The sequence below is a fragment of the Nelumbo nucifera genome, chromosome 2, assembly GCF_055504915.1.
Source record: "Nelumbo nucifera cultivar China Antique chromosome 2, China Antique-T2T, whole genome shotgun sequence".
NCBI lineage: Eukaryota > Viridiplantae > Streptophyta > Magnoliopsida > Proteales > Nelumbonaceae > Nelumbo > Nelumbo nucifera.
Genome location: NC_142650.1, coordinates 62,717,159 through 62,741,236, shown reverse-complemented (window position 1 = coordinate 62,741,236; position 24,078 = coordinate 62,717,159). Strand labels below are relative to the sequence as shown.

General features: G+C 35.5%; 1 protein-coding gene across 2 annotated transcripts; it reads left to right on the top strand.

Annotated features, from left to right (window-relative positions):
• The first annotated feature begins 6,930 nt into the window (after nt 1–6,930).
• On the top strand, nt 6,931–17,648 carry LOC104607699 (uncharacterized). 2 transcript variants are annotated; one of them, XM_019199480.2, is made up of 3 exons: nt 6,931–9,164; nt 14,427–14,484; nt 17,126–17,648. In XM_019199480.2, the coding sequence occupies exon 1, from the start codon at nt 7,068–7,070 to the stop codon at nt 9,066–9,068; it is 2,001 nt and encodes a 666-aa protein (XP_019055025.1). In that variant the 5' UTR covers nt 6,931–7,067; the 3' UTR covers nt 9,069–9,164; nt 14,427–14,484; nt 17,126–17,648. The 2 variants fall into 2 exon arrangements, with proteins under 2 accessions (XP_019055025.1, XP_010271694.1); XM_010273392.3 differs by lacking the exons at nt 14,427–14,484; nt 17,126–17,648 and adding an exon at nt 13,140–14,001.
• The last annotated feature ends 6,430 nt before the right edge of the window (nt 17,649–24,078 follow it).

Sequence of the window (24,078 nt, the reverse complement as noted above, 5' to 3'; positions counted from 1 at the left end):
TGTGCGCTTTTGCATTAAGACCTTGACAGTTTGAAAACTATTTGGTTAAGATATGTCTTTCTGCACATCTTTTCAAGTAAAGATGTGATTGATGAAAAAAGTCAAAAAGCTATATTTAGAGTTGGAGCTTTTAAAAAATAGCTCAAAACGGATTTTGTGTGCCTTGTTGGAGAGGTACCTTTTGGTGGCTAGATCTTTTTCCAATTAAACGGGAAAAGACCAAAACATGGGCTGCCAGATTTCTAACACAGCTGGCAGCCCACATAAAAAGACTTGCCAAACGGGGCCTAAGCTGTCTAAGCTTGTGCTCAGTAACAAAAAGTCTCAAAATGGATTTTGCATGCCTTTTTGGGGAGGTACCTTTTGGTGGCTAGATCTTTTTCCAACCAAACGGGAAAAGACCAAAACATGGGCTGCTAGACTTCTAACACAGTTGATAGCCCACACAAAAAGACATGCCAAATGGGGCCTAAGTTGTCTAAGCTTGTGCTCAATAACAAAAAGTCTCAACAAGTGTTTGATGCAAGAACACAAAAGAGAGAAGTTTGCTATAGGAAATAATGATTTGATGCTAGAGTTTGCAAAGTGGTTTGATCTAGAAAATGGTTGACATATCAATCACGGTCTTTAAATAGTTGAATTTTAGGAAAATTCTCGATTAGTACCTTGTACTTTGGGTTTAGTGTTACTTTGGTCTCCAAAATTTAAAATGCGACAATTTAGTACTTGAACTTTCAAAGCGTGACAATCTAGTACTTGTCGTTAACTAGCTGTTAATCAGCCGTTAAGTGACATTCTAAAAAGACACAAATGCCCTTTGAGTGTCATCTAATTTTTTTTATCAACTATGCAAACATTGACCAAAAAAATTAGTAGTCTCAAATCCTTTCTTCTTCTATTCAATAAAGTTGGAGTCACCAGAATGCCCACTCAAACGCAACCCCAACTTTTTTGAATGGAGGAAGCAAGGATTTGGGACTTTTAATTTTTTGTCAATGTTTAGATGGTTGACAAAGAAAATTAAATGAGGTTCGTAGGGCATTTGTGTCCTTTTCAAATGTTACTTAACAACAGGTTAACTGCTTATTAATGACAGGTATTGGATTGTCACATTTTGAAAGTTTGGTACTGGGTTGTTGTATTTTAAAATTTGAAGACTAAAGTGACACAAAACACAAAATACATGGTACTAATCAGGAATTTCCCTTTGATTTTCTTCACCCATCAGAATTTTTAGTACTATAAAAATTCAAGCATATTCCAAGGTTAGCTGTTCAGGATTATCAATCGAGTCCAATAGTTCGTGGGTATGGATGTGGGAACAGATTGTGGGTAAGAGATGTAGAGTATTTGGCGTGTGGCTAGGATTATTAATGAGGTCTAAAAGTCCAACAGATGATCCAAGATCCAATTCGGCAATTTCATATTTAGGTGATCCACTTACATAATATGATTAGATTCAGATTTTGAAGCTTCCTATATGGGGATTTGACCCCTTTTGATCTGATTAATATCCAAGTCCTAATATATATAGAAGTTTATAATTAATAAATTTAATATTTAATATTTATAAATTTATTTTATATACTTAAGTTAAAAAGTAATTATTAATTTTTAGTTTTATTTATTCCATAGATAATGAAGTGGGCTTAGATTAAATTTGAATCCAATTTGAAATCCATCGAATGGTATCCAAATTAGATACAGGACCCGACATCCAATCAGATTTTGGGTGGGTCCAGATTAATTTTTTTTTTTTTTTGGTATCTAAGCATGATAAATAAGATTTGTTTTACCGAAGAAATGAATAAGATTTCAATAATCAATTTTGGATCTTGGAATATTTGATCCGATCCATGTCAATTCAATCCTTCCTCTCTTATCATTTTTTTTTATTTTTTTTATAATAAAAATATGATTAAAGGGCAAGGCAACAACTGAAGGAAGTCGTTTTAAGACCATTGACCCTTGGTCACTGTAGAATATTGAGGTCTCACTGTAAAATTTTCTCATATATTTCCTTAATGGTATAGGTCCTTCTAGTATAGCTTAAATGTTGAACATGAAAAAAAATATGCTAATTTTATGTTATAACAAAATTGTTTTATCAATCCACTCGAATATGGAGTTGATTATAAGACATCCCTTATAAGAGGCATGAATTCGAATAGTAAAAGGCAAATTCTTCATGTTTTGTGCTAGTGGGCTCTATTTACACCCTGTCACTACCCCCATTAAATAACTACCAATGGAAGGTTCTAGCATTTCTAGTTAGGAGAGATTTTTTCTATAGTTCAATTGAGATTAGAAACAAAGGTTTAAATTATTGATACGTATTGAGGAAAATTCCATTTTATTACCCTGAATTTTCGGGTAGTGTCAAGTTGGTATCCGAACTTTTAAATGTGTCATTGTAGTATCTAAAATTTAAAAAAGTGTTAAGTTGGTTTTTGCCGTTAATCGATTGTCATTTATCTGTTGAAAATGTCAAAATTATCTTTTAAAAGAAGATATTGTTCATTGTCTTCTACCTTGAGACTGAACCGGTTGAGGTGTTTGAGATTCTAGACTAATGAAGCCGTTGTCTTCTACCTTTAGATTTGAAACATATTCATGTCTAGTTATTTCTTTGCTTTCAATTATTGTTTCCTTTTATCATATTTCATGTTTTTTCTCTCTTTTTCTTTGAATATAATTGGTTTATTGACTTGATTCTCAAGCAAGGATTAAAATATCGATACATTACCCCGATACGGGACATATCGTATTGGTATCGGACAACACCGATACAAGATATGCTACGACTGCAGGCGTATCCTGCTAGTCGTGTGTATAGGCCGATACACACCGATACAAAAGCATATCAACGAGCGTCTCACAATAAAAAAACAAGGGGGCATGACTCAAACCCAAGTTGGTGAGCGCCCACTGCTTAGGTGCGCATGTACATTAACCACAAAGCTATTTATTATTTCATGTTAATACATGTAATAGAATAACTTTTATTAAACTTAATGTATACATGCAAATAAAAAACAACATACATTTATTTTCAAAAACTTCAACTATAAATTAAAAAAACAATATTCAAAATTAGTATTTTATAAATCAATGGAATAAATAATTTATAAAATCCAAAAACATACACATATATATCAAAAATGAATTTTAATTTTAAAAATTTATACAAATAAAATATTCATAATAGAATAATTATTTTAATACTTAAATGTTATAAATTTGCATATGGTATATATATCATAAATTTTTATATATTATTAATTAATATTTTAATTTGTATTAAATAACAATGTATTTATTATTTACAAAAATAAAAGTATTGTTTACAAAGTATTTGAAAATATAATATAATCTGAGTCTATCAAATCCATTAATCTACATTTTATATAAAAATATTTTTTTGACTTTGAAATTTTATAAAAATAAAATATTAATAATGGAATAATTATTTTAGTAATTAAAATTTATGTATTTTCATATGATATGCATTTTCAAAATTTTAATAGATCTAATATATTTTAAGTTAATATTATATTATATATATGTATATATATATATGATTTAAATATACAATTCTTATATATTTATATATTATCTATAATTGTTTTGACATTAAACTTAATTCTATTAATATATTTATAGAATTTGTTTGCATTTCCTTAGTGTATCCAAGCGTTTCCATGTTTTTTCGTTCATATCCATGTGTTTCCCAAGCGTTTTCGTATTTGTATTTGTATCCGTATCCGTATCCGTATTCGTATTTGTATTTGTATCCATATTCGTATCCAACTTGTCCGATACGATACCCGATACCGATACTTTAATCCTTGTTCTCAAAGTAGAAGACAATAAACTGTGACTTCTTTTGAAGGGTAGTTTTGACATTTTCAATAGATAACTGACGGTCAATTAACGGTAATGACCAACTTGAAACTTTTTGAAAGTTTAGGTACTACAGTGACACGTTCGAAAGTTCGAGCACTAACTTGACACTACCCCCAAAGTTTAGGGTAATGCAATTTTTTTTCGTTTTTATTGATATTTTAAAACTTGATTAGAGTGTATTTTAAATATTAGAAAGTCTCTCTCTTTGTGTATCTATGTGGGTAAGATTGTGTACATCTCTCCCTCCCCAGATCCCGCATTGGGGGAGACTCATGCACTAGAATTAGGGTAGAGATGGCAATTTGACCCACTTCCATGGGGCCCTGCCTCAATTAGGATGTGTTTTTTGACCACTAGTCGGGGTTTGGGGAAACCTGAAACTCTAGGGATGGGGGATGGGGGATGGGGTAGGGATGGTATTTGTCTACTCTACCTTTACCCTGATCCTAACCCTGACCGGTGCGTGGTGGGGCAATTTCGGGGATGCCTATTCCCCATAGGGGCAGGGATGGGGTTGTGATTTCTAGCCCCACTAGGGCTTGGGTGGGGCATTTGAGTTTGGGGTCAGGGATGGGGCAATCACAACCCAGCCCTGCCCCACCCCATTGCCATTCCTAAATTAGGAAAAGAGTGCAAGTCAAGCAGGTTGGGTTGGGTTTAAGGTTAACTCAAGTCCAATCCTAAATATTGGGCCTAATGTCTGAGCCCAGACCAGGCCCGATGTCAATCTCTACTTTTTCCAACCAAGCCTAACATGAACTGAAAATTGACATATTCAAGTTGGGCCTGAGCCGAGGTTGGGTCTGGATGGTTAATTGGGCTCAAGTAGACCTATTAGGCCCAATGTACTAAAAAGTTGCATAAATCTATCTAATATCACTAATTTAAAGCTTTAAATAGGAACTTTGTATATTTTACATACAAGCATATATGAATATCCATATGCATACATAAATATATGTATTTATGTATATATGCATGTATGTAAGTGTTTATTCAGTCCATATATATATATATATATATATATATATATATATATATATATTAAATAATGCATTTCCAAAAGTTTATACAATTATATTCTTATTTATTACACTTATTTTTGTTTAATATGATAAATATATGATATCAGAGATACACCAAATGTCTTCTATATTTTTTTTTGTATTTTTATACTTTTGTTTTTTTCTACCAAATAGGGAAACAATTCTGTTTTGGGTTGATTTTAAATTTGTATTTTATTTCTATCATTAATCAAGACAAAATTATTCATTTGTAAACTTATTTTTTAATATGGTCAATTAATATAAGAGTCAATGAAAAATGGGAATTAATACCCTAAATATGAGACTTAATTAGTAGGTGTTTGACCACACCATTTTCTCATAAAAACGGTGTTGGGCATGTGTCCGCACCATTTTTCTCTTAAAAATAGAGAAAGCGATGCTTATTTTTTGTTTTGAAGCGATGCTGCTACATAGGTTGTTTTCTAGAAAAACAACACTGGTTTTGTTTGGTACCAGTGTTGTAGAACCATTTTCAGCATTGGTTATACTATCCAGCATCCAAGATGATGCCACATCATTGCACCACTAGCATCAATAGGCTATTTTATGAGAAAACATTGAATTTGGCGTTGCTTCAGACCACACTTTCTTGATTTCCAAGGTGTGGTCTAAAGCAACATTTTTATGGAATAGCGGTGCCAAATAAAAGGTCGTTTTCTAAAGCACCACCTTAATGAGAGGAAAATGAATGAGGAGAAAGTAAACTATGTAGTAGTTCAAATTACATTTTATGCCCTCAAAATTGGAGCGACCAAATTTAAAAGACGAGGGTATTTTAGTTAAGAAAAGGATTTAATACTTTAAATATAAGACTTAATGAAAAGGATTTGAATGAGCAGAAAAGTGATTGTTCAAATTACTGTTATGTTCTTACTTCTTACGATGAGAGTTGAACCAAATTAAAAAAATAGGGTATTTTAGTCAAATAAAAAAAATTCCACTCTCATTCACACTTTTAGTAGTAATATATATTGAGTCTTAAATTTTCTATTAATGTTGTTCATTTGGTTTATTGTCTCAATTAAAGAATTTTTATTAAAATACAAACTCGCCCGCATGATAATTCAAGATCAATGGGGTAAATTCTATCTAACAAAAAATTTAGAAAATAAGACCCATTCACATAGGGATGCAAATAGATTAGACTGGATTCAAATTAGGATATATCTGAATTCGATCCAACACTATTAAAAGCTGAGCCAATCTGATTTGAAGATCCGATCGAATCTCATAAGTATGGATTCAAATTTGAATCTGATGAAGAAGTCAGATTTTCGGATCTGATATGATTTGATTTAAATTTCTTAAAAATTAATAAATTATTAAAAGGAAAATAAAATATAATAATTAAAAAAAAGAAAAGCAAAAATTCAAGTATCTTTTCAATTAATTTCATCATATATACATGTTCTTTTATAAAAAAATTAATATGACAAATTTACAAAAATGCAATATATATATATGTATCCGATAGGGAGTGATCCAAATTCAATCCATTTTTATCGGATGATAATTTCTAATATGATTCGATCCGAAGAGCCGAACAGAGAAGATTCGAATCCGACAAAATAAGAACGGATCTCGGATCTAATCGGATCAGAATCCGATCCATTTAACCCATACATTCACACTTTTAGATTCACACAAAAAACTGAAAATCCAAACCCAATTTCTCTCTTTTTAGATTTAGGATATTTCTCATTGTACCAGAGTAAAAAAGTGATGTAATATGCCAAATTGCCAAGTAGAAATGAAATAGGGGCAAATACCGGGGTCAGTGTGACACTTACGTCCCCAGCTTTCATTTGCGACCACATGGAACCGACATGATGCCGGTCCGGCCCCATTACCACTACATCGACTCTCGTCTCGTACCGATGAAATCAAATCAGGCGCTTGGTTTTATTCCCGCGTCTGCATTGCAAGCATTCAAATTAGGTTGGGCAATCATTGCAGCTCGTTCAGGCAATTTGGGTGTTTCATGATTTCTTGAAGTTAGCTGCAGAAATTGGCGAGTCAGCGACGTGAAGCGATGGGGATTCGACGATCATCATTGACTGCCTGCTGGACAAAGAGGAAGAACCTCCGTAATGCATGAGGATCCAGAGGGAGCATGCTCTCAACATCCGTGTATCTCATTCTCATATTTGGAGAGAAGGGAACCAGGCTACTGATTGGTTAGCCAATATAGGTCATAGAATTCAATTTAACTTCTCTGGACAAGGACTTCGGACCTCTCCTATTATTGGTTGTATGGGCTTTTGGGACAGGTCTCTGCTTTACGCCAAAGCTATGGGTTTTACGGGTAGAAGAACCCATTGTTCTATAATCTTCCTTCCGCTTAGATTTCGAAACCTCTGGATCCGTTCCTCTACTTCCGCTCCTCTTCCTTCAATTTCTCCCGACGAGCTTAGTGGGTTGGATACCGACGACCTCATCAAGTGCTATTGCAAGTCTGGCATGCTCGACGAAGCGGTCTCTCTTCTCCGTAGCTTGCTCGAGGCCAGCATCAAGCCTTCAATTCTGTCCTGTAACTGCGTTTTGTCTTCTCTGGTCAAGGAAAATCGATTCGAAGCATCATTGTCCTTGTACAATTTGATTCAAGGATCCGGAATCGAGCCTGATTTGATTACATTGAATATAATGATTAATTACTACGCTAAGATCCGCCGAACCGATCTTGCTTACCAAGTGTTTGAGGAAATTCGGAGCCGTGATTATGAACCCACGGTGGTTACTTTGAATACCCTGATCAAGGGTTTATGTAATCAGGATAGAGTTAGTGATGCTCTTAATGTTCTGTCTCAAATGCACGAGAAAGGGCCGAGTCCAAATGATAGGACTTATTCTATCCTTATTAATTATCTTTGTAGTTCGTTAAGATCAGGGGCAGGGCTGCAATTACTTGGGGAAATGTTGCAATTAGGTTTGAGACCCACTGTGGATACGTATAACAATGTCTTAGCTGGTTTATGTAAGGAAGGTAGAATTAAAGCGGGGAGAATACTTTTTAGTAAAATGTCTAAGGTGGGTCTCAGACCAAATGTGCGAACGTATACAGCTCTTATTGATGGGCTTTGTCAAGAGAAATTGATTGGTGAAGCCAAGAAGCTATTCTACGAGATGCCAGAAAAAGGTTTGTCTCCTAATGTTCATACCTATACAGTGTTAATTCTTGGTCTCTGTGGTGAAGGGTACTGGCTAGAAGCTAATGAGATGATACTTGACATGCTGAGCCATGGAATCAGTCCGAATGTGTTCACTTACACAGGTGTCATGAAATGTCTTTGCAAAGAGGGACATTTACAGGCAGCACTGAGGCTCTTAGATCTTATGACACAACAAGGGGTTGAGCCTAATGAATTCACGTTCAATACTTTGATTGATGGGCTCTGCAAAGGGGAGAGACTGGAAGATGCACTTCAGATCTTCCATCTCATGGAAGAGAGAGGCTTTCAAAATAATATTGTTGCTTACAATATATTAATCGACAAGTTCTGCAAAATTGGGAAAATGGAGGAAGCCACAAAGATCTACCAAGAAATTAAAAGCAAACAGTACAAGCCTGATGTTATTACTTATAATACCTTGATTGATGGATTTTGCAGATCTATGCAAGTTCAGACTGCACAGAAGTTGTTGCAGGAAATGGAAGCACATGGTCTTGAACCAAATGTAGTGACATACAACACATTGATACATGGTTTATGCAGGGTCCATGATCTGAAGGGGGCTCTGGATCTTGTTGAACATATGAAGTCTCGAAAACAAAATCTTGATGTAATCACCTGTAGTACAATTATAGATGGGATGTGCAAAGCAGGAAAACTTCAGGAAGCAGAATTATTTCTTAATTCAATGATTGAAAATGGAATTGAAGCTGACATTGTTACTTATACCTGCATTCTAACTGGGTACTGCAAGAACGGACAGATTGATGATGTCTCAAGGATTCTTAGAAAAATGGTGGATAAGGGTATTCATCCTAATGAAATCACCTGCAGAATTTTGCCAAGGTTGTGTTTGAGAGGTCAGATTGAGGAAGCAGTTAAAGGGCCCCTATCCATTTGTGGTGGACAAGAAAAAGATGCTTAGTTATTTTCTATACATCTGGAGAATGTTTTGGACAGGCTACTTACATGGATATACATCATCACCATCATCATCCAAGCCTTATACCAACTATATGGGGTCAGCTACATGAATCTTGTTTCGCCATTCTGTTATATTTAATTTCATTTCCATCGTTAAATTATTGGCGCTTAATTATTCCTTACTACTTCTATCCATGTCCTTTTTGGTCTACCCCAAGCCCTTCTAACCCCTTTAACGTGCAAAAAATCACTTCTTATATGCTCTTCTATGCACATGAAAAACCATGTTAGTCCCTTACATGGATATGTATATAGTCCCTTATTTGTTATGTAATCCTTTATGGATTGTTTTTTTTTTCCCGATAGGTTAATCCTTTATGGATTGTTGATCTAGGTACTAATTATATATGGTCATATTGGATATCTCATGATGGGAGATAATAATTGAATGCCTCAGGGATTTTGGAAATCTGCATATATCAAACAGTGTTAATCTACTTTAAAAAAAAGGTGTTAATCTGTGTTTCTCTGGGTGAGTATGATTTTTGCATCACATGAATTGCCAGTTTTTCTTTTATAATTTTTCCATAGTGCAGCATATGTTTGGATATGATTATTGATCAGAATTACAGAAGTGTCTTTTGAGTTGTACTTTGAAATGTAGGTAAGCATTTCTCCTTTGTGCACAGAGTAGTGAATCCTTGGTTCCTGAAAATTTTTGCTGGTTTTCCTTTTTTGTATTAAATTTGGTTTCTGAGTAAACTAGAACTTTTTTCTTTTTCCTTTTTTTTTTCTTTGGAAATGTTTTATACCAAACTTTGCATTTTTCCTAAGAAACTAAAAGGAGTTGGTGACAAAGCTTATCCAAACACATTAATAGCTTTCCGTGTTTTCTTTCTTTGACTTCATTCCTGAATCATGGGCTGCCTCTGGTACATGTCATCAACATTAATTGTGTTCAATATTGTGTGGTATTTTTTGTAAGTTCATTTCATCACCTGAGCTTTGTCCCAACTATTTCTCATCTTTAAATATGATTCCTACCTTTCTTTTTTTGCCTTTTTCTTTCTTTGCGTAACTTTGTAATTTATATTTCTTCTTGATCTTATGAATTTTGTTATGGCAAATATATAACTATTTACAGCTACCAGACACTCATGGTTTTACTTCTTCTAGATTGCTTTAAGAGAAAAGTTTTTATTATCTTTTTGGGTAGAGCTCTTTCTGTGGTGATAGGAATGGTTGTTTTTATCCTCACACTAAGCACTCTAGCCCAATGGTTTGAGTTTGAAATAGTTTATGATAAGTTGAGATTATTCTCCTCATTGATGTCTATGTAACTTTTTTTCAATAAGTAACTTCAAATTTTATTAGATAATAACTTAAAACATTACAGACATTACAAGCATCCCTTAGAGAGGCACTAGATTCTACCTCTCCACAACAAAGAAAAAGCAAATGACATTTGAGCCCAATACAATTGATTTCTATTCACCCCTTGCTTGGCTAATGTATCCGCCATCCCATTTGCTGATGCCTCACCCATTGTATCCTTAAATTCATGTTTCTAGTGAGCCATTGGAACTTTTTGATCATGCTCCTTTTTCACCAAATTATTGACTGTGGATCCTTTAGCCACCCCACTACCAATTTTGAATCCCCTTCAATCACCACACTCATTATATTCATTTGCAATCTGAACTTCTTGTAAGGCAGCAAGCAATTCTACTCTAGCAGAGCCACTCATACCCACTAGGCCAGAAAACAAGGCAATGGTGTTCCTTCTGTGTCTCTCAAAACCCCTCCTAGTCCAGAGGTACTTGGGTTAGCTTGACTGTTCCCATCAAAATTTAACTTCACATAGCTCTCAAGATGAGGCAGCCATACAGATTTTATTTTTTCCTGCTTGGATGAGCTTCTAGTCAACAAATTCCAATTTCTCCAAATATCATCAATCTATTTGTTTCCTGAATTCCACTTTAGGTTGCATAGAAAATAGAGCATATTTGACTGTAACAATGAACGGCTTCTGGTATTTTCCGTTTTAGAAACACAAATTATGTAGGATGTGTTCTTTGTAAAAAATAAAAAAATAACATACCTTCAGCTTTGTTATTGTTGTTTCTAATAATAATTTGTTTTTTATCGGTTTGTTTATGATATTTTATTCTTTTTCTTCTCTCTCCTTAAATCCAAAGAAGGTTGATGCTGTTCATCCTAAGGATTTTAGACCCATCAGTTTGGTGAATAGCCTTTACAAAATTATTGCAAAGGTGCTCTCTCTTTGAACAAGGCATGTTCTCCCTACCATTGTTTCCCCAAAAAGGGGCATTTGTGAAAGATAGACAAATCATTGATTTGATCCTTATAGCTCATGAAAGTGTTGAAGAAATGAAAAAGGTGGGGAAAAAATGCTTTGTTTGAAAACTAGATTCGGAGAAGGCCTAAACTTGGTGGATTGGGATTGTTTATTGGAGGTTTTGAAAACTTTTGAGTTCGGAGATAGATTGTGTAAATGGATTAAGGGGTGCATCATGACTTGTCACTATTCTATTTTGGTGAATGGGAAAGTTGTTGATCATTTTCCTGCCCTTAGAGGAATTAGGCAAGGGGACCCACTTTTCCCATTCTTCTTCATTTTGATTGTTGATGTTCTTGGAAGACAAATCTTTAGGGTGGATTTTAGGAACTTGGTGAAGGGATGGAAAGTGGGTAGGGGGGTGTGCCAATCGCCTATTTACAGTTTGCAGATGATACTATCTTGTTTTGTGAAGGGGGAGATAGTAGGTGGACAAGAAATTTGAAATTGGTGGTTCAATTATTTGAGAGAATGTCAAACTTAAAGGTGAGTATTGATAAGAGTTGCATTGCAGAGATAAATATGGATCAGAGGGAAATATCGGATAATGCTGAAGTTTTAGGTTGTGTGGTGTCTCAATGGCCTTTGATTTATTTGGGGCTTCCTTTGGGTGACAATTCAAGATGTGCTAGTTTTTGGAATCCTGTGGTTTGAAAGATTTACTAAAAGGTTGGCGTCTTGGAAGAAAATCTATTTGTCCTTGGGGGGAAGGATCACATTGATTAGGTCCACTTTAACAATTTGCCTGTATTCTACTTGTCAATGTTCAAAATTCCAGAACGAGTGAGTGGAAAATTGGAAAAATTAATTAGGGACTTTCTGTAGGAGCCTGGTGAGGAGAAGGATCATAGGGTTTGGTGGGAGGTGGTGAGTAGGAGTAAAAATTTGGGGGTTTTGGTGTTGGGAATATCTAGAAAAGGAACATGGCTCTTTTAGGGAAATGATTATAGAGATTGCTAGCTGAAAAAGACAAATTGTGGGCTAAGGTGATTATTAGCATTCATGGGCTTGCGGCTAATGGATGGGATGTTGGACTGTGGAATAGAGCACCAAGAACTTGACCTTGGAAATCCATCCATGATATTCTTCTAGTTTCCTTTCCCTTCATTAGATACAACCTGTGCTCAGGTAGCCTTGTTCAATTTTGGGAACATGTGTGGTTGGGTGTCTCCCGTTTGAAGGAATAATTTCCTTCTCTTTTTAACCTGTCCAACCTTAAGGATGAGTTTGTGTCTTCCTTCTTCTTACCTTCTAGCTCAAGTCAGGCTATGCCCGGAATTTGTTGTTTTAGAAGGGGCTTCTGGGAGGCTGAATTAAGTAGTGTTTCAGTTTTACTTCATTAGTTGGATGGTGTGTTATTGAACCCATCAGAGTTGGATTATAGGATTTGGTATATTGATTCTTCTGGTTCCTTCTCCTGTGCTTCCTTCGTTTTGGCTTTGACCCACCCCTTTGATAGTTCAGTGATGGTTTTTCCGGTTAAGGAGATTTGGAACAAGCCCATTCCTCCTAGGGTAAGTGGTTTCTGTTGGGAGTCTTCTTGGAAAGAATCAATACTTGTAATCTTCTTCAAAGAAAGAGACTGAATTGATGCCTTTCCCCAAATCGGTGCACCCTTTGTAGGGCTGATGGTGAAACTATCTACCACTTATTAATCTCCTGTCCTTTTGCTTTTTCTATTTGGGAATGATTTTTCTTTTTATTTGGGTGCAGGTGGAACCCCTTGCCAAATGTACTAGGCTTGTTTGGTTCTTCATTTGTCAATTGGAGGAAGAGAAGGGGGAGAATTCTTTGGAGATGTACAAGGGCTGCAGCATACTGGACAATATGGGAAGAAAGGAATCAAATAATTTTTTCAGACTAGAGGAGTAGAGAAGCAAGCATTGAAGCCATTACCGTCAGAGTGATCCATTGGGTTAAGCCCTTGAGTAGTTTTGATGATATTTCCACAAATGACTTGCTTAGGAAGTGGGAGGAGGTGGCTGATTCTTCTCTTCCAAAAGCTGTTATCAGGCTGGTTTGGTTCCCACCTCCTAGTGGGTTTATTAAGCTGAATTTCGATGATAGTAGTGAGGGGAGTCTGAGCCCTTCAGGTATTGGAGGTGTTTTCCAGAATGAGAAGGGAGGAATTATTGCTTCTACTCAGGGCCAATAGATGTGGGAGGTTCTTTGATGGCAGAAATCTTGGTTGTGATGGAAGGAATCCAAAAGGCGAAGGAGCTGAATGTCAGAAGATTGATTATAGAAGGGGATTCAAAGTTGGTAGTTAACTGGCTGCAAAAAAGATGAGATTGATTGGTGGGAATTTGTCAATGAAAGGAGGAAGTTCAAGTGTTTAACACAAGATATAGAGATCAAGTTGCAATGGGTTAAAAGGAGTGCAAATGCTTTTTCTGATGCTTTAGCAAAGCAAGGGGTGGGAAGGGCCGAAGGGATCAACTTTTTCTAGGCTGTTTTGTAATTTCTGTATTCTTCTGTCATCTTGGAGAGGTCTAAGAGAGTTTATCTCTCTCCATGGTGCTCATTTGTATCTTTTTCATTAATTAATGAAAATTTCTGGTTATTGATAAAAAAACATACATAGTATATGACAGGGTGTATCACCATGCTAATTATATGCATCCATAATAATGTTAGAATACAACACACTCTTGTAAGTTTTGTTGCCTAGGTGGTTGCTTCATACCTATTGTGTTTTCCCTTTTTATATAACCATTGGCATTGTGGGTAGCCCACCAAAATTCGCCTTGTCACCTAGATGGGGCCTAGGTGACCCCTTAATGATCATGGTTATGATCATCTGATTTATGTAAATCTTGTATGTCACAATCTGCATGGTAGCCATTGTCTGCCACATGAAAAGCTTTTTTCACCCCTCTTCATGGTAGATGATGAAATAAGTATATGCAGGTTTTGACTTTATATATAAATGCTTATATGTATTTCTTACATGTAATGAACATGTCTCAATTTCATTTTTCTTTTGCAACTTGTTTCCAGACAAGAAGATGCAGTCCAACATAGCAGTGGAGTCAAGGCATTTTGATGCAGATGTCAGGTTGAGCTTTTCTTTTCATTCCTTCTCTCTCTCTCTCTAATTTTTGAGAAAAGGTAAAGTAATATATTAAAATAAAAGGATTAAACATATACAGCAATAGCACCCAAACACAGCAAGGAGCTGTGCAAAACAAAAGTCTATGCATTAGCTTGCTCTTTGGTAATTACAAAAAAGAGTATTGTAAGCAAAAAATAGTACTATAAGGTATGTTTCTGAACAAATTATGCACTGCAACCCATGAATAGATTCTGTCCCAAAGAGCCTTGACAATTTCATCTTCTGTTTTTTCACATCTTTCAAATTATAGAATTTCTTTACAGCGACACTGTCCATACCAAGGCCAAAGGCATGATTCCCCAAACAACTTTTCCTCTTTTGCTTAGCCCATGAAGGTACAAGCCCTTTAAGGCCTCCAACATAGTCTCTGGGAATGGAAAACACCATCGAATTCCAAAAATATCAAACAACCTTGATCACAGTCTTCAAATCACACTAGTGCAAAAAAAAAATGTGATTCACTATTTCTAACTCTTCATCACAAAACATACAGTTAGTATTATCTACAGTCCATCCCTTCATCATATTATCAGCAGTCATGCACCTGTTAAGGCCACCGGTCACAACAGAATGGCTACCTTGGCTAGGGCAACTGTACCTCAGATTCTATTCTAAGGAAAGCCACTCTTCCTGGGTCTCCTATCAGTTTGTTATAAAAAGACCTAACTGAAAAGACCCCATCCTCGCTCTATTTCCAAACCCTGTTGTCATTTTCCGAACTGCTTGGAGCAAACACATACGTTTTTGAAATACTGCTTGATTCACCTTCCAATCATTAAGGTTTCTTCTAAATATGAGATTCCATACACTGCACCTGTCTCATTAATGAACATATCTGCTACTATTACCTCTTTGTCTTGAGATACACAAAAAGAGTGGGATACAAATTCTGAGGTGTTTTCATCACACAAAGGGTCAGGCCAGAACCTGGTCCTGCTTCAATCTCCAGTCCTGTACTTTATGCCTAATTTCCAAACTTACTTGCTGAATAGTACAAGTATGAAGCACCCTAAGAAGAGGCACGAGGTGTTACCTCCCCTTAAGGGTGGTTCCAAACCCAATTCTTTTCATATTACAATTACAAAGTAGCCTAAAAACAGAGAATCCCTTGAAGCCCCTTGTTAAGCTAGAGAATCTGCCAAGGCATTTGCTGATCTACTAACCCACTGAAATCTAACTGACATGGTTCTTGTAATCCATTTGACTTTTTTGATGATGTCCCTATTAGCCCCAAACAACAGTTTTTGGGTCCGACATCCATCCACTATCACCTTAGAGTCTCCTTCAACTATCAAATTAGTCACTCCAAGCTGGTTGGCAATCTGTAGTCCTTGTACCGCAGCTCATATCTCAGCCCTTGTAGAGTCTCCTATACCCGAAGGTCTTGGATTGCTTTGATTACTCCCATCAAAGTTCAACTTTACAATCCCTTCCGGAGGGGGTAACCAACTTGCTTGTGCTTTATTTTTCTTGGATGACGTGGAGCCCACTGCTGCCCAACTCCTTCGAAGGTCATCACTAGAGTAATCCACAAAGAGATCAATAGTTTTTAGACAAAGGATTGCCCTTGTTAGTATACAATCCTTTAATTCATAAATGCTTCTCTCCTTCTCCTGGAAAATTCTAGCATTTCTTTTCTCCCAAATGGTCCATATGAGGGCTGCCTGAATACATTTCCACATTAACTCCCCCTCTTTGTTGCCCCTTTAATTTAACAATGCTTCTCCCCTTCTCCTAGAAAATTCTAGCATTTCTTTCCTCCCAAATGGTCATAAGAGGGCTGCCCTAATGCATTTTCACATCAACTTCCCCCTCTTTGTTGACAAAAAAAAAAAAAACAGGTCAAAAAGCAGATTTACTTAGGAAGCAGGTTCTACCTGTACCCAAATAGTATAAAAACCCAATTTCAAATATTTGCAGTAAAAGAGCAAGAAATTAGTAGGTGATAGTAGTCCTCGTTCTGTACTTTACATAAAATGCACCAGTTGGGGGACAAGCATGAATAAGGTTTCTTTTTTTTGTACGTTGTCCACAATATTAATTTTACCATAATAGTTAATACACTTCCCAGAGAAAAACCGGCAATTTTAGGTGGAATTGGCCTTGACCAAACTTCTTTAACTGGGACAACAAAGGGGAAGGAGTAGAGCATAGGGACAGAAATAAGATTGAGCCACTTGAGGTCAAAGACCAAATTCTTCTATCTGATTTAGGAGGTTCCAGGCAAACAAAATCAAGTAAAAACATGCATTAAACAGGACCCTTTGGGTGGCAGCGGGATTTGATTGCTATGACCCTTTGGGTAGCAGCGGGATTTGATTGCAAGTCTCCACTACAATGAGCCAGAGACCCTACCAACTGAGCCACCATTAGTTGGTACACTCCTACATTGGAATTTATAGAACCAACATGGATGATAATTCAGTTTTGTGATCCAGATAGAGCATTAAACAGGCACTATCTGATGGTTCTAAGATGTATGTTATTGCAAAAACTTCCTGTGGCATGATAAGAAATTATAAAATAACCTTTACATTTTCTTGCTTATATTTTTACACATGGTGTTTTGGTTCTTGGTTGATAGGTTTGTTTCCAGGGATAGAGAAAGGAACATGCATCGTCTTAAATATCCAAGTGAATCACTTTTGGTTTGTTGCCAGCTTAGTAACTTTGTCAGCAACAAGGTTATATTTGCTTGCCTCAAGCAACCGGAGGTAGAAGTTTGGTTCCAGCAGTTATCATGGTGTGATTGAATTTTAAAATGCATGGAGTACCTACAGGTGTATCATAGTGTAATGAGGAATAAGTGCTGATCAGGTGACAGTTTTAATCTAATTCATTATGATCACTCATTGTTAATTAGATAAGAAGGATTGTGAATATACACAGTACAGTGGCTTAGCAGATGGGATGGCCAAACAAAGGGGTGAGCAGAGAGAGTTTGATTTGGTCTATGTTGTAATCAGTTCATATTATTATTGGGATAATCAGTTGACATTAATACTGGGTTTTAGTGGGGTTTAAGCATTGTCCATGGTGTTAGGTGATGTTTCAGCCTAACATTCTGTTGTATATATTGTTTATTTATAATAAAAATTATGTTATTCTTACAGTGTTTGGGTCCTTTGGGATTCATCTCTTCATTATGATAATAAGATGTTAGTAATTGAAGATTGAATATGCCTTGCTTTTATGGTAAGGAGATTCCTTTTCATATGATGCTCCATGCTCACTGTCTTCTAGCTTGCCTGTTCGAGCCCCTTTAAGGATCATAATTATCCATTTTTTGGGTTATATTGCACATGGTGAAAGGCCACTCATATGATGGGCATCTCTTTTCTGCAATCCGATGCATATCTTCTTGGTGATCAAACTGTGTTATCAACATAAAGTTGTTCTTAACATTAGGCTTTATACTTGGGAACATGAATAGAGATCAAAATGCACCCTTACATAGATATTTCATTGGAGTGATAAATAAAAGTATACATGTGATCGAAACTATATGTTTCCTTCTTTTTTGTTGGACATGTAATTGAAAACATACTTGTGAATGAAAGCAAACATTTGGTTCACTTTGACGTGTGAATCAAGCCATACTTGTGAATGGAGTTATGTTGTCATGGTATTTTAATTTTGCTGTAATTAGGATGTTTATTGTTGCCAAAATATGCGGTGTTTATGGTATCCATGTGGATCAAATGGTAATGTACAAAATACTGAAAGTTTGTTATCTGTCTTTTAGGTCACGGATTTTCTCATATTTTTATCTAATTATCCCCAACAATGAATTTTGCTTGTGGTAGTCATCGAATCCCATCCTTTTATGGCCTGCAGATTGGGAAAAGGGGTGAATAGTTGCTAAATCTGCCTGCTGAAATGCAATTTTATGTTTGAAACAGTGGTATGCTGTGCTCTTTCCACTTGACTTGACTTATCTTCTATACACTGGATCTCTGGTTTCAAAGTCCATCTCACTGGTAAATTCATGGAAACGATATAAAGTTTGTCATGAAGACTATTTGCTTGAATGTATACACAATGCTTCTCAAGGGTTTCTTCGGTGGTTGACCTCCATTGTTACCAATATCTTGGTTTTGCATGACTACCTTGTGGTTGGTATTGCTTCCAGAATAACTTCTTATTTGGACCTATTTTTTCGATTTTCTTGATTACTGTGCTTTTGAATATTGTAGTAAATGAATACTTCTCTTTCTTTGTTTGATTTTTACTAAAGAATAAGGGGGTGTTCAACAACATAGTTGATTTTGTTATTGAAAACAAAAACAACTGCCACATCGTTAACTCTAGATGCCCCAAGGCATGGTCAAAAACTCCAAGCAGCAAAAAAACAAATAGTAATAAACTAATAATTTGGTTAGAAGTTGGCGTAAAAACCTGCTTTTCTGTATGAGGGTTGGTTTTAGGCTAACTTCTATACTATTTGTTTTTTCGCTGCTTGAGGTTTTTGACTATGTTTTGGGCATCTAGAGTTATTTTTTATTTTTCTAGGAAGAGTAAACTTTTATCAAGCAAGCATAAACATTCAGTTATATCTCCAGTTGGCACTGCCTCCACTATTATTGGGTATCATTTAATGAACATCTATTGTAAGTTCATAGATAATTTTGGTTGCAAATTAGAAGCTTTTTGTATTTCATCAATTCGGTATTACAACATTGGTCATATTTTAGTAGAATAATTTTTTCATGTTAGCCTATATAACTGGAGAGTGCCTCTTCCACAACTCTAATAAACCCCAGAAGAATCTTTCAGATATTCTATCTTTTCTTATTTCCATATAGTAATTAAATGCTCGGTAAATTTTAAAGAGATGTTTTGTTGTCTTTGTAAATTTTTCTATAATGCTCTTTTCACAGTTCAATTAATAAATTTTAAAGTTTCAGCTGTGTGATGCTATTTCATGCTCCAATATTGAGATGCCATTGATCTTTCTTGCTCAGGGACCATTTGGGAGGGTTTAGCTTCATAAATAGCTGCTTTGAAGAAATTAGTCCAAGCCACCTATGGTGACTAAATTTAGTTCTCCATATATATATATATATTATGAAACATTGCTTACATGCTTTTTGGGTGGCTCCACCTCTCAAAACAAAAAGCCATAGTGAAAGCTTTCCTAAATAGGCACTCAAATTAGTGAGATTTTAGCCCTTTTACAGGACTAGTAAGTATGCACGTGCTTTACATGTGGTGATTCTTGAAGATGATAATGATAACAATAATATATTCAAAATTTTCTATAAAATTTATACATTTTTTTATATATATTTTTTTGTTTTTATTACTAATCATATGTAAATTGTGAAATCCAAATTCGATTATGTAAACACCTCATATTGGGCTACAAAGTTTTGGGTATTATTGGCAGGCCTACTTACTTGGTTGGACTCTTCTTTTTATAATATTTTATCTTCTTAGTGTATCCTGTTTTTGTTCATTTATCAAAAAAAAAGTTGTAAGATTTAAAGAAAGGGAATTCAATAAGGTGAAAAGTAGTAGTTCAAATTACATTTTAAACCTTACAACTAAATATGGATTAAATTAAAAAAATGGATATTTTAGTCAAAAGAGTTCTACAATCCAAGGTTCAAAATATTGATACGCCCGATATGCCGGTATGGGCGTATTGGGCGATATCGATACTTTTTCTTAAATTTTTTCAAAACTTGTTCAGGGGGGCTGGTTTAAGGTTGCTCCATCCCCTGAACCAGTTAGAACCTCGATACACCCTTTGTAGGGGTGTATCGAGGAGCCCCAGAATGATACATATCGATTGATACGGGCTAATATGTGTCTATCCTCTGAACTTTGCTACAATCTTATTCATATTTTTAATAGTAGTGTAAATATAAAATTATAGATGTGCTTAATTTTTTCTATAATTATGTTATGTACACCTAATTTTTCTTTAATATGTTAAATTTATGATATTATACAAATGCCCAATATTTTTTTTGTAAAATTTATGTATTTTTTTCATTTTTATGTTTTATATTTTATTAATTTATATTATTTAATTATGACATTATAGGTTAACACATTTGATCCAAAAGTTGAACTATTGATCCCTAACAAACCGGAAAATAATAACATTTTGGTTAGTTTTAGATTATGTATTTCATTTTCATCATCATTAAAAATAATTCTTGTTTATTACACATTTTTTAATTGATTAATAAAAATATCATACATATGTCTAATTTTTTATACATTTTGTAATTTTCTATATTTAAAAATTTTGTTAGTTGACTATGACTTCATGGGTTAACCAATTTGATACTGAGGGTTGAATTGCTTAGTCATTACTTGGATAAAGAATGGCTTTGTTTAAAAAAAAATATGGGTTTATATTGTTAAAATTATTGGATGTAGATATAATTAGTAGAATTTATTAGTGAAAAAATAATTTAAATATAGGATTTAATAAGAGAGAATAAGAGTTAATACTAAGACTTAATGAAAGAGGATTAAATGAGGTGAAAAGCATTAATTGAAATTACATTTTCAATCCTCATAATTAGAGATAGACTAAATACATTTTGGACATTTTAGTCGAGAAAAGTTCCACACCCTCATTTGTTCTTTTTATAATAGTATAGGTTTTGAGGTGAGATCTCTTTAGTCCTTCTCTCTCTCTCTTATTTTGTTTATACTTCCACCTTGTTTTATTAGCAAAGTTATATATCCTCAAAACTGCTGCTGTTCTTTTATATTTTTCCAACCTTTTCCTCTTCCAGAAATCACTAGAAGAGTGCATTACCAAAAAAAAAATCACTAGAAGAGTAGAGTCCGTTTGAACAATCCCTTTTTGGTTTGGATCATCTGTGTATAACTTGGTTTTGCTTTGGCGGAATGTACTATTGGGTGGTGGTCCTGCTTATGGAGTCAAATCAATATGTTGTAAGAAGGAATATTTGACAACAAAATCTTTTATGATTGTAAGGTGGGCCAGCCTTATTATAGTTACGGAGAAGTATGGACAGGCCCATTGCAGAATTCTAATTTCCACCGCAGATCTATAACATTTCAAAAGGTCAATTACCCCCATTTTATGCATCAATGCCTGCCCATGAATTGGTATCAATTCCGAGTTGTCATCTACCCCAACTGTACTTTGTGCCCAAACCGATTGGACTGGTTTTGGTTTCAGGGATTAGAGCTGACTGATTGATTCCGTCAGATCACACCCGACCTGAGCTATATATATAATATTTAATATATTAAATGTATTTATTTATTTATTATAATTGGGTCCATCAGATCAGACCCAATTGTTCCGAGTATTGATTGATTCAGTTCTGGGTCTAAAAATTATAGACCCTATTTCCGATTCTAGCCGGTCCCGGCCCAGACCCAACCCGTTGACAGTCCAACTTGAGACCCCCAAGTGATTTTTGAATACGTTAGTGTTCAGTGAAAAAGATAAAACATCACCGTCAAACCGGTGTTAGATTAAAGAATCGGCATGTTCAAAAATCACTGGGGGTCTTGTCTTAAAACGGTGGTCACAGGAAATGTGTTTTCCATTTAGTGTCATATGGGATTGCTTTTCATGACACAAGTGGACATATTCTCTACTTGGTCGGGTAATTTTGAGGTCCCCACGGGTTAGTTTGTCATTTCCTTCTTATTTCCAAAGCCAGAGGGCCTTTAAGTTTGTGTCGTGGTTTAGAACTGTACGCTAGCTAGTTTCAGAGTTTCACATTTTCCATATGTTAATACTCATCAATTGCTCTTTCATTCACTAATGAAAACATTAAAACACGTGTGTTTCAGTATAGAGAAAATCTATGTTTACTATTATAGCATTAGTCTTTAATTATGTACAAATTTTTATTTTTTGAGCAGACAGAAGAGTTGGTGTTCGGGGCATGTATGATCCCTCTGCAACTAAGCCCTCCGTATCTCTTTGATAGGGGTAGTGGTTTGGAAAATCCTTTCGGAGAATGGCCAGCGCTGTCGTTTCTCACGGAAAGTTTGGAATATCCAGAGCTGTATTCTTCTCTGTTCTTTTGGATTAGGATCACTCTCTCCATATCCAGCTCTATCAAAAGACACCAATTAGACGCCAAGTTCTTCAACAGTTTCCTGGAAATAACGCCATTAGCCCCATTAGCATCAACAAATTCTATACTCAAATATGGAATTCAATGACTCAAACTATCAAACCAGGGAAAGCAAGATTAGACAATGGATACCTGTGACAGTTGGATCACATCATATCCGCAAGAATCAAAGCCATGAACAAAGATGAACTTGTCTTTGGGACACCATTCTTTTTGTATGCCAAATGCCTACCATCTTTGAGTTTTAGGCTATGCTTGGTACTATGGGCATTTATTGAAAAAATGCCACCACATCACCGCCACATAGGCATTGATGTTTATTGCATATCAAGCAAAATGAAATAACTGTTTTTGGTTTCACAATTTATCAAATAAATTGTAGAAAACTGAAACACTTTGATTTTTGTGCATGGAACATTTGGGGAAACGTCAGATTCTTGTTTCCCCCAATGCCCGAGCATTTCTTGAAACCAAACGTTGATGTGACAAACTTTAATGGGTATTAATTTGACGTGAAGAGTAAAAAATGTTTAAAGTGAAACCCACCCAAACAACTAAAGTGAAAAAGTACAAATAAACGATCTATCCATAAACGCCCACGGAACCAAACGCATACATAATCTAGGCCCTGTTGGGTCATTTGAAGAGCCACATAGCTTGGGTGGTTGAGGTTTTTTATTTTTTATTTTTTATGGTATTTAGTGCTATGCACCATTACTTCCCCTGACCCTTTTTTTCCCGAAGTGCTAGTTGTGGGATTTAGGGATGGCAATTTTCCCCATTTTCCTGATCCCCGTGGGGATCCGCCTCAAATGGGGCGGGGATGGGGATGATTTTCCCTCCGCGGGGATGGGGATGAGGAAATTTTCATCCCCGTTAGTGGGGACGGGGAGAGCACTCCCTGCCCTGCGGGGACCCCAATCTTCGCCCTATAGGATCCCCACTAATATATATATATATATATATATGTACATATACATTTATATATTAATATTTTTAAAAATATGGTTGAGTATGTTTGAATCTTTTCTAATAATATTGTAAATTTTAATTATTTTATTTTTATTCTTTTTAAATAAAATAAAAACAAAAATAAAATGGATAACATTATAAAAAATCACGGGGAATGGAGATAACCTTGTCCCCGTTAGCGGGGACGGGGACAAGGATGGGGATGGGAATTTTTGCAGGGACGGGGATGGGGAGAGACTCCCTGTCCCCGCCCGCCCCGTTGCCATTCCTAATGGGATTTGATTCCACATCAATGCTGAAACAAACCAGCTAACACACCAACGAGCCAGCCCTTGGTTGGTGCTTGAGTGGTGGAAGTTGGATGGCCTAATAAGACCATGCAAGAAACCCCCAAATCAGGGCTATTGATATCTTCAGCATATCTGTAACAGTGAACATCCACAAACAATAAGGGTACCTATATTAATTAACCAAACCT

What these genes read in the sequence shown, in the direction of transcription:
- LOC104607699 (XM_019199480.2), top strand. Translation starts at nt 7,068, where the DNA reads ATGAGGATCCAGAGGGAGCATGCTCTCAACATCCGTGTATCTCATTCT.